Source organism: Notechis scutatus, unplaced genomic scaffold (assembly GCF_049901735.1).
Source record: "Notechis scutatus isolate UNSWTSFEM ecotype Mainland unplaced genomic scaffold, rNotScu1.2 NSCUSCF20, whole genome shotgun sequence".
Taxonomy (NCBI): domain Eukaryota; kingdom Metazoa; phylum Chordata; class Lepidosauria; order Squamata; family Elapidae; genus Notechis; species Notechis scutatus.
The window spans coordinates 58,111-70,230 of record NW_028263147.1 but is presented as its reverse complement, the minus strand read 5'-3'; the positions used below and the strand labels follow the sequence as shown (position 1 = coordinate 70,230).

The following is a 12,120-nucleotide window of genomic DNA, read 5'->3' as shown; positions in this document are numbered from 1 at the left end:
GTTAATTTGGCCACGCATCCGGCAGGGCAGGCAGTGCGTGGGCTCACCCCTTGTGCCGCGTGGGCCAGGCCCCATAAAAGGGAGCACCAAGAGGCAGAAAAGCTGGACGGGCAACTTTGCCTCATTTCTTCCCTCTTCTTCTCTTTTTTTTTTTCTCCTTTCCCCTCCTCTCCTAGAACGGCAGAGTCGACAGCCTCAGGATGCGGCACATTTTCTCTTATCTCAGCTCCGAGGTGGACTGGTGCGAAGCCAACTTCGAGCGCTCGGAATATATTGCTGAATATTACAACTCGGTAATACAACTTCTCCGGAGAACGTGCGGGAATCTCTTTGGATAAGGGCAGGTGCTTCGTTTCCCCCACCCCCCTTCTCACCTGCCCATCCACTGGGGGTACGAGGGGGCTGCGTGGGTGCTCCATCCCTGGAGGTTTTCGGGAATAGAGTGGACAACCATTGGATGGCGATGGGATGAAGATCTCTTGCTTTGAGTAGGGGGTTCGACTAGATGACCTAGAAAGAGGGCAGAGAAGAGAAACCAGGGTGGCTGAAACATACGAACAACCGTTGCAGGAACCGGGCTTGGCTAGTCTAGGAAAGAGAAGGACCAGGGGAGACAGGAGAGCAGCCTTCCAATATTTGAGGGAGGGGCTGCCCCAGAGAGGAGGAGGCAGGGGTCAAGCTATTCTCCAAAGCCCCTGAAGGCCAGACAAGGAATAATGGATGGAAACTGACCAAGGAGAGATTCAACGTAGAAATAAGGAGAAACTTTCTGACAGTGAGAACAATCAACCCATGGAACAGAAGTTGCCTTCGGAAGTTGTGGGAGCAGGGCAGGGGTTGGACCTCCTGGAGGGTTTCAAGAAGAGACTGGATGGCCATCGGTCAGAAATGGTGTAGGGTCTCCTGCTCGGGTGGGGGTTGGACTAGATGACCTACAAGGTCCCTCCCAACTCTGTTAATCTGATAATAGATAGGTTGGTAGGGAGGTAGGGAGGTAAGAAAGAAAGAGAAAGAAAAAGAGAGAGAGAGAGGAAAGGAAGGAAGGAAGGAAGGAAGGAAGGAAGGAAGGAAGGAAGGAAGGAAGGAAGGAAGGAAGGAAGGAAAGAAAGAAAGAAAGAAAGAAAGAAAGAAAGAAAGAAAGAAAGAAAGAAAGAAAGAAAGAAAGAAAGAAAGAAAGAAAGAAAGAAAGAAAGTTGTGGGAGCTTCATCCCTGGAGGCTTTCAAGAAGAGACTGGACTGCCATTTGTCAGAAATGGTGTAGGGTCTCCTGCTTGGGTGGGGGGGTTGGACTAGATGACCTACAAGGTCCCTCCCAACTCTGTTAATCTGATAATAGATAGGTTGGCAGGTAGGTAGGTAGGTAGAAAGAAAGAGAAAGAAAGAAAAAAGAGAGAAAGAAAGAAAAGAAAAGAAAAAAGAAAAAGAAAGAAGAAAGAAAGAAAGAAAGAAAGAAAGAAAGAAAGAAAGAAAGAAAGAAAGAAAGAAAGAAAGAAAGAGAAAGAAAGAAGTGGGAGCTTCATCCTGAGAGAAGAGAAGGAGAGGAAGATGAAGGAAGGAAGGAAGGAAGGAAGAAGAAAGGAAGGAAGGAAGGAAGGAAGGAAAGAAAGAAAGAGAAAGAAAGAAAGAAAGTTGTGGGAGCTTCATCCCTGGAGGCTTTCAAGAAGAGACTGGACTGCCATTTGTCAGAAATGGCGTAGGGTCTCCTGCTTGGGTGGGCAGGTTGGACTAGATGACCTACAAGGTCCCTCCCAACTCTGTTAACCTGTGAAATGGCCCCCCTACTCCCTTCTAGAGCAAAAAGGGTTCCCCCGTCGGCTCAGACCATCGGTTCTCTGGGGTTGCCCAGCTACTGAAAATGGCTGCCCCTTCCCTGACTCTCCCTCACCTGCCAGTGGGATTTTTCCCAGCCAATTCAGAATCCAGCCCAGTCCTTGAGGTCTAGAATCTTGAATTTTTCACCGCATTACAGGCCTGTTCGCTTTGCAGCAAGGGACACCTCGAATGCCCTGGGTTTCCTCCTTCTGTGTGCCAACCGTACGTTTCTCAACCAGCCACTTCATGACGGGTGGAGTTCGATTCCCAAGAACTTGTCAGGCAGCGCAGTCTGGGCAACCGGCCGCGGTTGAGAAAGGGGGCCTTGGGATCCCCTGGAATTGCCCTCCACCCCTCCAGGGGGCTGACCTGGGTGTGGGCAGGACAGGGAATGATTCGGAAGCACCAGACCCGGGATGGTGAACCTGTGGCCCCTGAGCAGAGGTGGCACGCAGAGCCCTTCTCTATGGGCACGCATGCCATCCCCAGCTGCCCTTCTGGTTAGAGTTAAGGGTAGCCAGCCAGCTGGCCTTTGCGGGCCCCGGAGCGCTGGGAAATGGCACGGAAAATGGCCCAAACCAGGGCATTTTTAGACTGTTTGGGGGCCTTTTTCGGGCCATTTTTCAGGTTGTTTTCCAGCCATTTTTTGGATTGTTTTCCAGGCTGTTTTCTGGCTGGTTTTTGGGCTGTTTTCAGGGCAAAAATGCCCCCCAAATGGCCTGAAAATGGCCTGAAACAGCCTGAAAACGGCATGAAAAACAGCCCAAAACAATGCATTTTTCAGACCATTTTTAGGCCATTTTTCAGACTGTTTTCAGACGATTTTCAGGCCATTTTTTGGGTTGTTTTATAGCCTTTTTGGACCGTTTTCCAGATCTTTTCCAGGCTGTTTCCTGGCTGGTTTTCTGGTTATTTTCTGGGCCATTTTCTAGGCCATTTGGGGGCCTTTTGGGGGCCTTTTGGGGCCATTTTCAGGCCAAAAAGGGCCCCCAAATCATCTGAAAATGCCCCCCAAATGCCCCCCCCAAACAGCCCCAAAACAGGCATGCATGCACTGGCCAGCTCGTCTTCAGGTTCCTGGTGCTCTGCCATGCGCTCCTGCGTGCGCATGCACACGCATTCCAGTTTGGGCACTTGGTGCCGAAAAGGTTTGCCGTCGCTGCACTAAACAGTGGAAGCCTGAGCAATTAAAGCAGTGGACCAGGAAGAAGAATCCAGTTAATCACTGATTTGTGGCCATTTGCTAGAAAGTTCTGCGGTTTCATTTCCTTGCAACCTAGTCAACCTCTTCTCCAAAACTCCTGGAGGCAGAACAAGGAGCAACGGACGGAAACGAACCAAGGAGACCAGCAACCTGGAACTGAGGAGGAATTTCCTGATAGTGAGAACAATTAACCAGTGGAACTGCTGGCCTCCAGAAGTTGTGGCTGCTCCATCACTGGAGGTTTTTAAGAAGAAATCGGACAACCGTTGGTCTGGAATGGCCTAGTAGAACCCCCTTCCCAGAGCAGCAATCCTCGTCATCCAATCCTTTCTGGAAAACTTCCCTGTGATGGAGCAGATAACAGATAATCAGAGTTGGAAGGGACCTTGGAGGTCATCTAGTCCAACCCCCCTCCCTGCCCAAGCAGGAGACCCTACACCACCATTTCTGACAGATGGCAGTCCAGTCTCTTCTTGGAAGCCTCCAGGGATGAAGCTCCCACAACTTCTGAAGGCAACTTCTGTTCCATGGGTTGATTGTTCTCCCTGTCAGAAAAGTTGTCCTTATTTCCAGGTTGAATCTCTCCTTGGCCAGTTTCCATCCATTGCTCCTTGTCTGGCCTTCAGATACCTTGGAGAATAGCTTGACCCCTTCCTCCTCTCTGGGGCAGCCCCTCAAATATTGGAAGACTGCTCTCCTGTCTCCTCTGGTCCTTCTCTCCACTAGACTAGCCAGGCCCGGTTCCTGCAACCGTTCTTCATATGTTTTAGCCTCCAGTCCCCTAATCATCCTGGTGGCTCTTCTCTGCACTTTTTCTAGAGTCTCAACATCTTTTTAATTGTGTGGTGACCAAAACTGGATGCAGGACTCTAGGTGTGGCCTTACTAAGGCTTTATAGAGTGGTATTAGTACCTCCCTTGATCTCCATTGTATCCCTCTGTTAATGCACCATGTGACTTCAGGAGACAGGTGAGAGAGGCGTAAGATGAATGTTTCTTACAGTCAGGAAATTGCTGTCCACTTTGAGGCTGGCCACTCCTTTCTGTGTGGGTCACCTTTCAAATACAGAGGTGCCACTTTGCCACAATCACAACACATTCCTCCAGGCTTAGTCTATTCATAGTTCGAGTTCATCGTTCGAAGGAGTCGTCTCGTGCCATGAAAACAGCCTGTTTCCGTTCCTCTGTTCAATCTATGCCAATTTATTTTATTTTTTATTTATTTTATTTTGTCAAGAGATTATAAGATAATAGGTATAAGTATAAACATAGTTATGAATACATGAAAAGGATACATATAAGAAAAATCAAAGAAACAATAGGACAGGGATGTGTTGGTGCGCTTATGCACGCCCCCTACAGACCTCTTAGGAAAGGGGTGAGGTCAATAGTAGGCAGTCTAAGGTTAAAGTTTTTGGGGTTTGGGGAAGAAACCACAGAGTCAGGTAGAGGATTCCAGACATTGACCCCTCTGTTGCTGAAGTCGAATTCCTGCAATCAAGTTTGGTGCGGTTAATCTTGAGTTTGTATCTATTGTTTGCTCTTGTGTTGTTATGTTGACAGGTAGGACATTGCAATGTATGATTTTATATACCATACTTAGATCACACCAAAGGCGGCGTAGTTCTAGGTTTTCTAGGTCTAGAATTTCAAGTCTGGTGACATAAGCTATTCTGCAATGAGTAGAGGAGTGGAGAACTCTTCTTGTGAAATATTTCTGGACTTTCTCAACTGTGTTAATATCAGATAGGTAATGTGGGTTTCAGACTGATGAGCTGTATTCGAGTATTGGTCTAGCAAATGTTTTGTATACTCTAGTTAGTAGTGTGATTTTACCAGAGAAAAAGCTACGTAGGATTAGGTTAACAACTCTTAACACCTTTTTGGCTATGTAGTTACAGTGGGCTCGAGCACTTAGATCATTAGAGATGAGTATTCCAAGGTCTTTGACAGAGTTTGGATCATCAACAAGATCTTGACTATTCAGCTTGTATTTTATTTTCTGATTTTTTTTACCAATATGTAAGACAGAGCATTTATTTGTTGAGATTTAAAGTTGCCATTTGTTTGACCATTCTGATACATAGTACAGAATTTGATAGGACACTCCCAATTGTGACCATTTGTTGTCTGTTTGCCAGGAATGCTTCTATCCAGTTATGCAGGTGTCCAGAGATACCATAAGACTTTAGTTTTAGGAGTAGTTTGTCGTGTACCACTGAATCAAAGGCTTTACAGAAGTCTATGTAGATTGCGTCTATTGCTTTTCCCTGATCAAGTTGTGTAGTCCATATGTTTTTCAGATTGCAGGATAGTTTTTTTCTGAAAGCAAATTGTTTATTAGAGAGTAGGTTGTTTGTCTCTAAGTGGAGGATGATGGATTGGTTAATAATTGATTCCATGACTTTACAGGTGACGCAGCATAAGGAGATTGGCCTGTAATTTTCATCTAGGCTGGGGTCTCCCTTTTTGAAGGTGGGGATGACTATGGCTTGTGACCATAGGTTAGGCAAGGAGCTGGTCCTGAAAGATTTTCCAAAGATTATGCTTAGAGGTTCGGCTATGGCAGTGGGTAGCTTTTTTAAGAAGTAGGCACATATTCCGTCTGGTCCAAAAGATAGAGATGGTTTTAGGTTGCGTAGTGCTTTTTCAACATTGTCTTCTGTAAAATCGATATGTATTAGATCACTGTAGTTGTCTGGTTACGACTAGGAAATACTGGGCATGATCCATTTCTGTTTACAAATACTGAGCCAAAGAATGTGTTAAAGATGTTGGCTTTAGTGGTGTCATCATTGCAGTCTTTACCATTAGGTCCTATCAGGGGTGGGATGGACCTTGAGTCTTTTAGTTTGTTGTTTACAAAATTGTAGAAAGTGCGGGTGGAATGGATGTGTAGAAGGTTTTCCTCTTGTTTAATGTGATAATTGGTGCATTCAGTTTTTATCTGGTGGCAGAAATTTTTGAATCGGCTTTTCTCGGAGGTAGCGCGGAAAAAGTTCTTGCCGTTTTCTTGGCAAGGCTTTTCAGATGTGATTTGCCCTCATCTTCCCCACTTTTCTAGAGTTGAGGGTGACCAGCTCCGGGTGACCCAGCTGGGTTCCTGCCCAAGTTCAGGACTTGAACCCACAGTTTCGGGTTTCTGGCCTGGTGTCAGCAACACTATGCCAAACTGGTTCTCCAAATAACGTAACATAATATTTGAACACATGTTGAGACATCTGGTTAATTGTCCTCAACTGGATAAAGGATAGAGAAGAGCAACTAAGATGATCAAAGGCCTGGAGACTAAAACATATCAAAAATGGCTGCAGGATTTGGGTTTGAAAAGAAGAATTAGGGGTGACATGATAGCAGCCTTCCAATATTTGAGGGGTTGCCCCAAAGAAGAGGGGGTCAAATTATTCTCTAAAGCACCTGAGGGCAGGACAAGAAACAATAGACAGAAAGTCATCAAGGAGAGCAGCAACTGGGAATTAAGGAGAAATTGCCTAACAGTGAGGACAATTAACCAGTGGAACTGCTTGCCACTCGGAGTTGTGGGTCACTGGAGGTTTTTAAGAAGAGACAAATGGACAGCCATTTGTCTGAAATGGTACCGGATCTCCTGCTCGAGCAATGGGGTTGACTAGAGGACCTCCAAGTTCCCTTCCAGCTCTATTCTGATTGAGAATTATTATCAGCAGGCACGACGTCCATCCATTCCAACCGGATGTTTGGAAAAAAAAATAAATATCTCAGGACAGGAGGGAGGCACGCAAACCTTAGAGATCTCCAAGCTGCAACACACACACACACACACACACACACAAATATACACGCCAACAGAGATCCCACTTGAAAGCGTTTGCCGGAATCCAGACAATGGATCGCTGGTGGGAGAATTTAGGGTCTGTGGGGCATCATTTCTTAGCACAAGCCCTCGTCCACAAGTGAATATCCGTGCCCAGAAAAGGACGCAAGCCAAAAGATTTCTGGGCATTGAAATCCACCTGTGCTGGCTGGGGAATTCTGGGAGTTGAAGTTCACTCGTCCTCACAGTCACTTAGTTGAAACGGTATAGAGCAGAGGGTTGGACTAGAAGACCTCCCAGGTCCCTTCCAGCCAGGAGTGGGCTTCAAAAAATCTAGCAACTGGTTCTCTGCCTCGTTGCTGGGTGGGTTGGCCTAGATGGCCTACCCGCACCATGGCGGGGGGCGGGCATTTCCACCCTCCCTGAAGAGGCTCCGGAGGGTTTCCCTGACTGGGAGGGCGAAAATGGTCTCCAGAAGCCATCGGGAGGCCGCCTGTTTTTCGCCCTCCCCGAGTCTCTTCACTTACCTGGAATCCAAAATGGGCTCCGTGGGGACTCCGGGAAGAGGCGGGGAGGGGCAGGGCAGGAGGGGCCAGCCGGGAGTGGGATTTGCCGGTTCACCGAACGGACCGTAAAAATTAACAACCAGTTCGCCCAAACCGGGATGAACCGGTCGCAGTCCCCACACCCCTCCCCCCTGCTTCCAGCTCTCTTCTATCCAGGCCTTCAGGTGTCTTCAGGTGGACAAACGCTGTCTTGGACCAGGGAACTCTGGACTTGGCAACGTTAAGATTCACAGACTTCGGCTCCCAGAATTCCCCAGCCAGCCCCTTCCCCCCCCCCCCAGGACTGACGAATTCTGGGAATTAAAGTCCCGAAGTTTTAAAGTAGCCAAGCTTGGAAAAATCACGCACACACAAAACTAGGAAAAAATGATAGAGAATCCAGAAGTGATCCTAACTCTCTCTACAACCCCACATCCCTCGTTCTGCCCCGGGGCTCAGTAGTTCCCGGGTGTCAAAGAGTTGGTACCACTGGCTTTGCCCCTCGGACAGATTTGCCCCATCCGGGTTTCTCACATTGCTAATCCTTTTTGTCTCTTTCTCTCCTTCCTTCCTTCCTTCCTTCCTTCCTTCCTTCCTTCCTTCCTTCCTTCCTTCCTTCCTTCCTTCCTTCCTTCCTCCCTCTCCCTCCCTCCCTCTCCCTCCCCTCCCACCCTTGCTCCTTTCTTTCCTTTTCCCCTTCCTCCCCTCCCTCCTCCATCCCTCCCTCCATGCTTCCCCCTCCCTTCCTTCCTCCCTCCCTCCCTTTATCCCTCCCTTTCTCTTCCTCCCTCCCTGCTTCCCCCTTCCTTCCTCCCTCCCTCCCTCCCTTTATCCCTCCCTTTCTCTTCCTCCCTCCCTGCTTCCCCCTTCCTTCCTTCCTTCCTTCCTTCCTTCCTCCTCCCTTTCTCTCCCTCCCTGCTTCCCCTTTCCTTCCTTCTTTCCTTCCTTCCTCCCTCCCTACTTCCACCTTCCTTCCTTCCTTCCTTCCTTCCTTCCTCCCTTTCTCTTCCTCCCTCCCTGCTTCCTCCTTCCTTCCTTCCTTCCTTCCTTACTTTCTCTCCCTCCCCGCTTCTCCCTTCCTTCCTTCCTTCCTTCCTTCCTTCCTTCCTTCCTTCCTTCCTTCCTCCTTTCTCTCCCTCTCCTCCCTCTGCTTCCCCCTTCCTTCCTTCCTTCCTTCCTCACTTTCTCTTCCTCCTCCCTGCTTCCCCCTTCCTCCCTCCCTCCCTCCCTCCCTCCCTCCCTTCCTTCCTTCCTTCCTTCCTTCCTTCCTCCCTTTCTCTCCCTCCCCTGCTTCCCCCCTTCTTTCCTTCCTTCCTTCCTCCCTCCCTCCCTCCCTGCTTCCCCCTTCCTTCCTTCCTTCCTTCCTTCCTTCCTTCCTTCCTTCCTTCCTTCCTTCCTTCCTTCCTTCCTTCCTTCCTTCCTTCCTTTCTTCCTTTCTCTCTCCCTCCCCTACTTACCCTCCCTCCTCCCTCCCCCTCTTTCTCCTCCCTCCCTCCCTCCCTTCTCCAGATCAGCAACGTGGCCTTTTTCATCCTGGCCCCCATGATGTTGTGGCTCAACACCGATTACATTGGCTATCGTCCGGTGCCGATTCGGGGCTTCGTCATCTTGCAGCTTATTATTGGTAAGTGGCCACAAAGGCTGGACAGGAGCAGAAGGCCAGGCCTGCCCTCCCTCCTGCCAGCCCTGCGCGGTAGGCCAGCCGAGCATCCTCCTCAGGAGAACTAGCTCCGTCTTCCTTTTAGCGCTGTATTCACAGAGTCAGTCTTCAGAAAGTCCAACATTTCGGTTGCCAGGCAAGGCAGTTTTGCCCCATTTTACGGCCCTGTCTTGCCACTGTCGTTAAGTGAATCAGTGCAGTTGTTCAGTGGGTCACACGGTTATTAAGTAAATCGAGCTTCCCACGTGGACTTTGCTTGCCAGAAGGTCACCAAAGGGGGAATCGCGTCGACCCCAGGGACTCTGCGACCGTCATAAATACAAGCCGGTTGCCAAGCATCATAAAATGAAGCGAAGCTCCACCGCCTCCCTTAGCAACGTTAAATTTGGAGCTCATTTGTGGCTGTAGGTTGAGGACGACCTGTGGGAAGGACCCTTTGGGGAAAGCATGGTCCTCACCTTATGACCGTAATGGAACCCGCCAGTTACAGCCATCAGTTACGACAGTCGTAAAGCAGGCCATCGGGCCATTGATCTGAGTTGATGAGAATGGTCACTGTTCAGGGGGTTCTGATGGGCCTCCATTGAACCCAGAGGCTTTGCCGGTGAGGAGACGGCCTGTTCGAACAGGGGGCTGGATTGGAAGACCTCCAGGGCCCCTTCCGACTTGGTTATTCCGTTAAGTCGCCCCTCTTCCTCCCCAGGCGTCTTCTCCTTCTACTACCACGTGACCCTGAGTTACGCCGGGCAGCTCCTGGATGAACTGTCCATCCTTTGGACGCTCTGCATCTCTTACGGCTTCTGGTTCCCGGTCCGCTACTTCCCTTCCTTCATCAAAAACAGGTAAGGGGGCCAAACAACGGCCCCCCCGGGCAGCTGTTCCAGGGGTGGAATTCAGAATTTACTACCAGTTCTCTGGGCGTGGCTTGGTGGGCGTGGCAGGGGAAGGATCCTGCAGAACCTCCCTTCCCTCCCCCACCTCACTAACCTGCTTTCCAGCTCCGTTCTCCTGTTGCGGGGCAACCGAAGAAGACCTGATCAGCTGTGGGCATGGCTTGGTGGGCGTGGCTTGGTGGGTGTGGCTTGGTGGGCGTGGCTTGGTGGGCGTGGCAGGGAAGGATCCTGCAGAACCTCCCTTCCCTCCCCACCCCACTCACCTGCTTTCCAGCTCCGTTCTCCTGTTGCAGGGCAACTGAAGAAGACCTGATCAGCTGTGGGCGTGGCTCGGTGGGCGTGGCTCGGTGGGCGTGGCTTGGTGGGCGTGGCTTGGTGGGCGTGGCTTGGTGGGTGTGGCTTGGTGGGCGTGGCAGGGGAAGGATCCTGCAAAACCTCCCTTCCCTCCCCCACCCCACTCACCTGCTTTCCAGCTCCGTTCTCCTGTGCGGGGCAACCAAAGAAGACCTGATCAGCTGTGGGCATGGCTTGGTGGGCATGGCTTGGTGGGCGTGGCTTGGTGGGCGTGGCTTGGTGGGCGTGGCAGGGGAAGGATCCTGCAGAACCTCCCTTCCTCCCCCACCCCACTCACCTGCTTTCCAGCTCCGTTCTCCTGTGCGGGGCAACCGAAGAAGATCCATTCAATCAGCTGGGACTCAGGAGGCAGAAAATAGAGGGGAGAGGGGCCACTCAGAGGCTCTCCAAACTACTCAAAATTTCCGCTACTGGTTCTCCAGAACTGGTCCGAACCGGCTGAATCCCACCTCTGAGCTGTTCCCTTGCGGCTGGAGGGCAGAGGGGCGGTTTGTGGGGATGCGGGGGAGGGGCTTCTCTGGACCCCAAAGGTGCCGGCTGGCAATGGCAGAGGGAGGCCGAAAGCTTGGGGGCGGCTGAGCAGGCAGCAGGCGCCAAGGCCGAAGGGGACCTGAAGTTCTGGGGGCCAAAAGTGCAGCAACCTAGAACGAAGGAGGAATTTTTTGGCAGGGAGAACAATTAGCCAGCGGAACGACTTGCCACCAGAAGTTGTGGTTACTCGAACCCTGGGAGTTTTTAAAGAAGAGATTAGACCACCATTTGTCTGGACTGGCGTAGGGCCCTTGGTCTAGCCTGTGTTTTATGGGCATTGCCAGCGGTTTGGGATGGTGCCCTGCAGAGGTGTGGCAGCAATCTTACTTCAGGGGAGGGGAGGAGGAGGAGGAGGAAGGAAGGAAGAAGGAGAGGAGGAAAAGGAAAAGGAGGAGGAGGAGGAGGAAGGAAGAAGAAGGAGGAGAGGAGGAAGGAAGAAGAAGGAGAGGAGGAAAAGGAAGAGAGGAGGAGGAGAGGAGGAAGGAAGAAGAAGAAGGAGAGGAGGAAGGAAGAAGAAGGAGAGGAGGAAAAGGAAAGAGGTGGAGGAGAGGAGGAAGGGGGAGAGAGATGGGGAGGAGGAGGAGGAAGGAAGAAGAAGGAGAGGAGGAAAAGGAAAAGAGAGGAGGAGGAGGAGGAAGGAAGGAAGAAGAAGAAGGAGAGGAGGAAGGAAGAAGAAGGAGAGGAGGAAAAGAAGAACAGGAGGAGAGGAGGAAACGGAGAAGAGGAGGAGGAGGAGGAGGAGGAAGAAGAAGGCAATGACGAAGAGGAGGAGAGGGAGAAGGGGAAAGAGGAGAGGAGGAGGAAAAGGAGGAAGGAAGAAGAAAAGGAGGAAAAGGAAAGAGGAGGAGGAGGAGAGATTTAGATTTCAGCAAGGCATTCGACAAAGTAGACCACAACCTACTTCTTGGGAAGCTAGAAAAAAGTGGAATAGATAGCACCACCACTAGATGGATTCGCAACTGGCTGGCAAACCGTACTCAGCGAGTAGTCAGTCCTTAGTGGGTCTAAGTCTACATGGAGGGAAGTAAGCAGTGGGGTGCCACAAGGTTCTTTCTTAGGCCCAGAGTCTAAGAGTCTTAGACTCTTCAATATCTTCATTAACGACTTAGATGAGGGAATAGAAGGGGAACTTACCCAATTTGCAGATGATACTAAGCTGGCAGGAATAGCTAACACCCAAGAAGATAGGCTCAAGGTCCAGATGGATCTTGACAGACTTGAACACTGGGCCCTATCTAACACAATGAAATTCAATGTAGAGAAAAGTAAAGTCCTACACTTAGGCAAGAAAAACCAAAAGGACACATACAGACTAGGTTTTAGAAACCA

At 50.2% G+C, this 12,120-nt stretch overlaps 1 protein-coding gene across 1 annotated transcript; it reads left to right on the top strand.

The window, feature by feature from the left end:
- The first annotated feature begins 200 nt into the window (after positions 1-200).
- On the top strand, positions 201-9,859 carry LOC148128573 (alkaline ceramidase 1-like). The gene is made up of 3 exons (XM_087948785.1): positions 201-293; positions 8,863-8,977; positions 9,717-9,859. Exons 1-3 carry the CDS (start codon positions 201-203, stop codon positions 9,857-9,859), a joined length of 351 nt encoding a protein of 116 aa, XP_087804911.1.
- The last annotated feature ends 2,261 nt before the right edge of the window (positions 9,860-12,120 follow it).

What these genes read in the sequence shown, in the direction of transcription:
- LOC148128573 (XM_087948785.1), top strand. Translation starts at nt 201, where the DNA reads ATGCGGCACATTTTCTCTTATCTCAGCTCCGAGGTGGACTGGTGCGAA. An exon ending in TTGCTGAATATTACAACTCG is followed by an intron (nt 294 to 8,862) that starts GTAATACAACTT and finishes TCCCTTCTCCAG; the next exon opens with ATCAGCAACGTGGCCTTTTT. An exon ending in CATCTTGCAGCTTATTATTG is followed by an intron (nt 8,978 to 9,716) that starts GTAAGTGGCCAC and finishes CTTCCTCCCCAG; the next exon opens with GCGTCTTCTCCTTCTACTAC.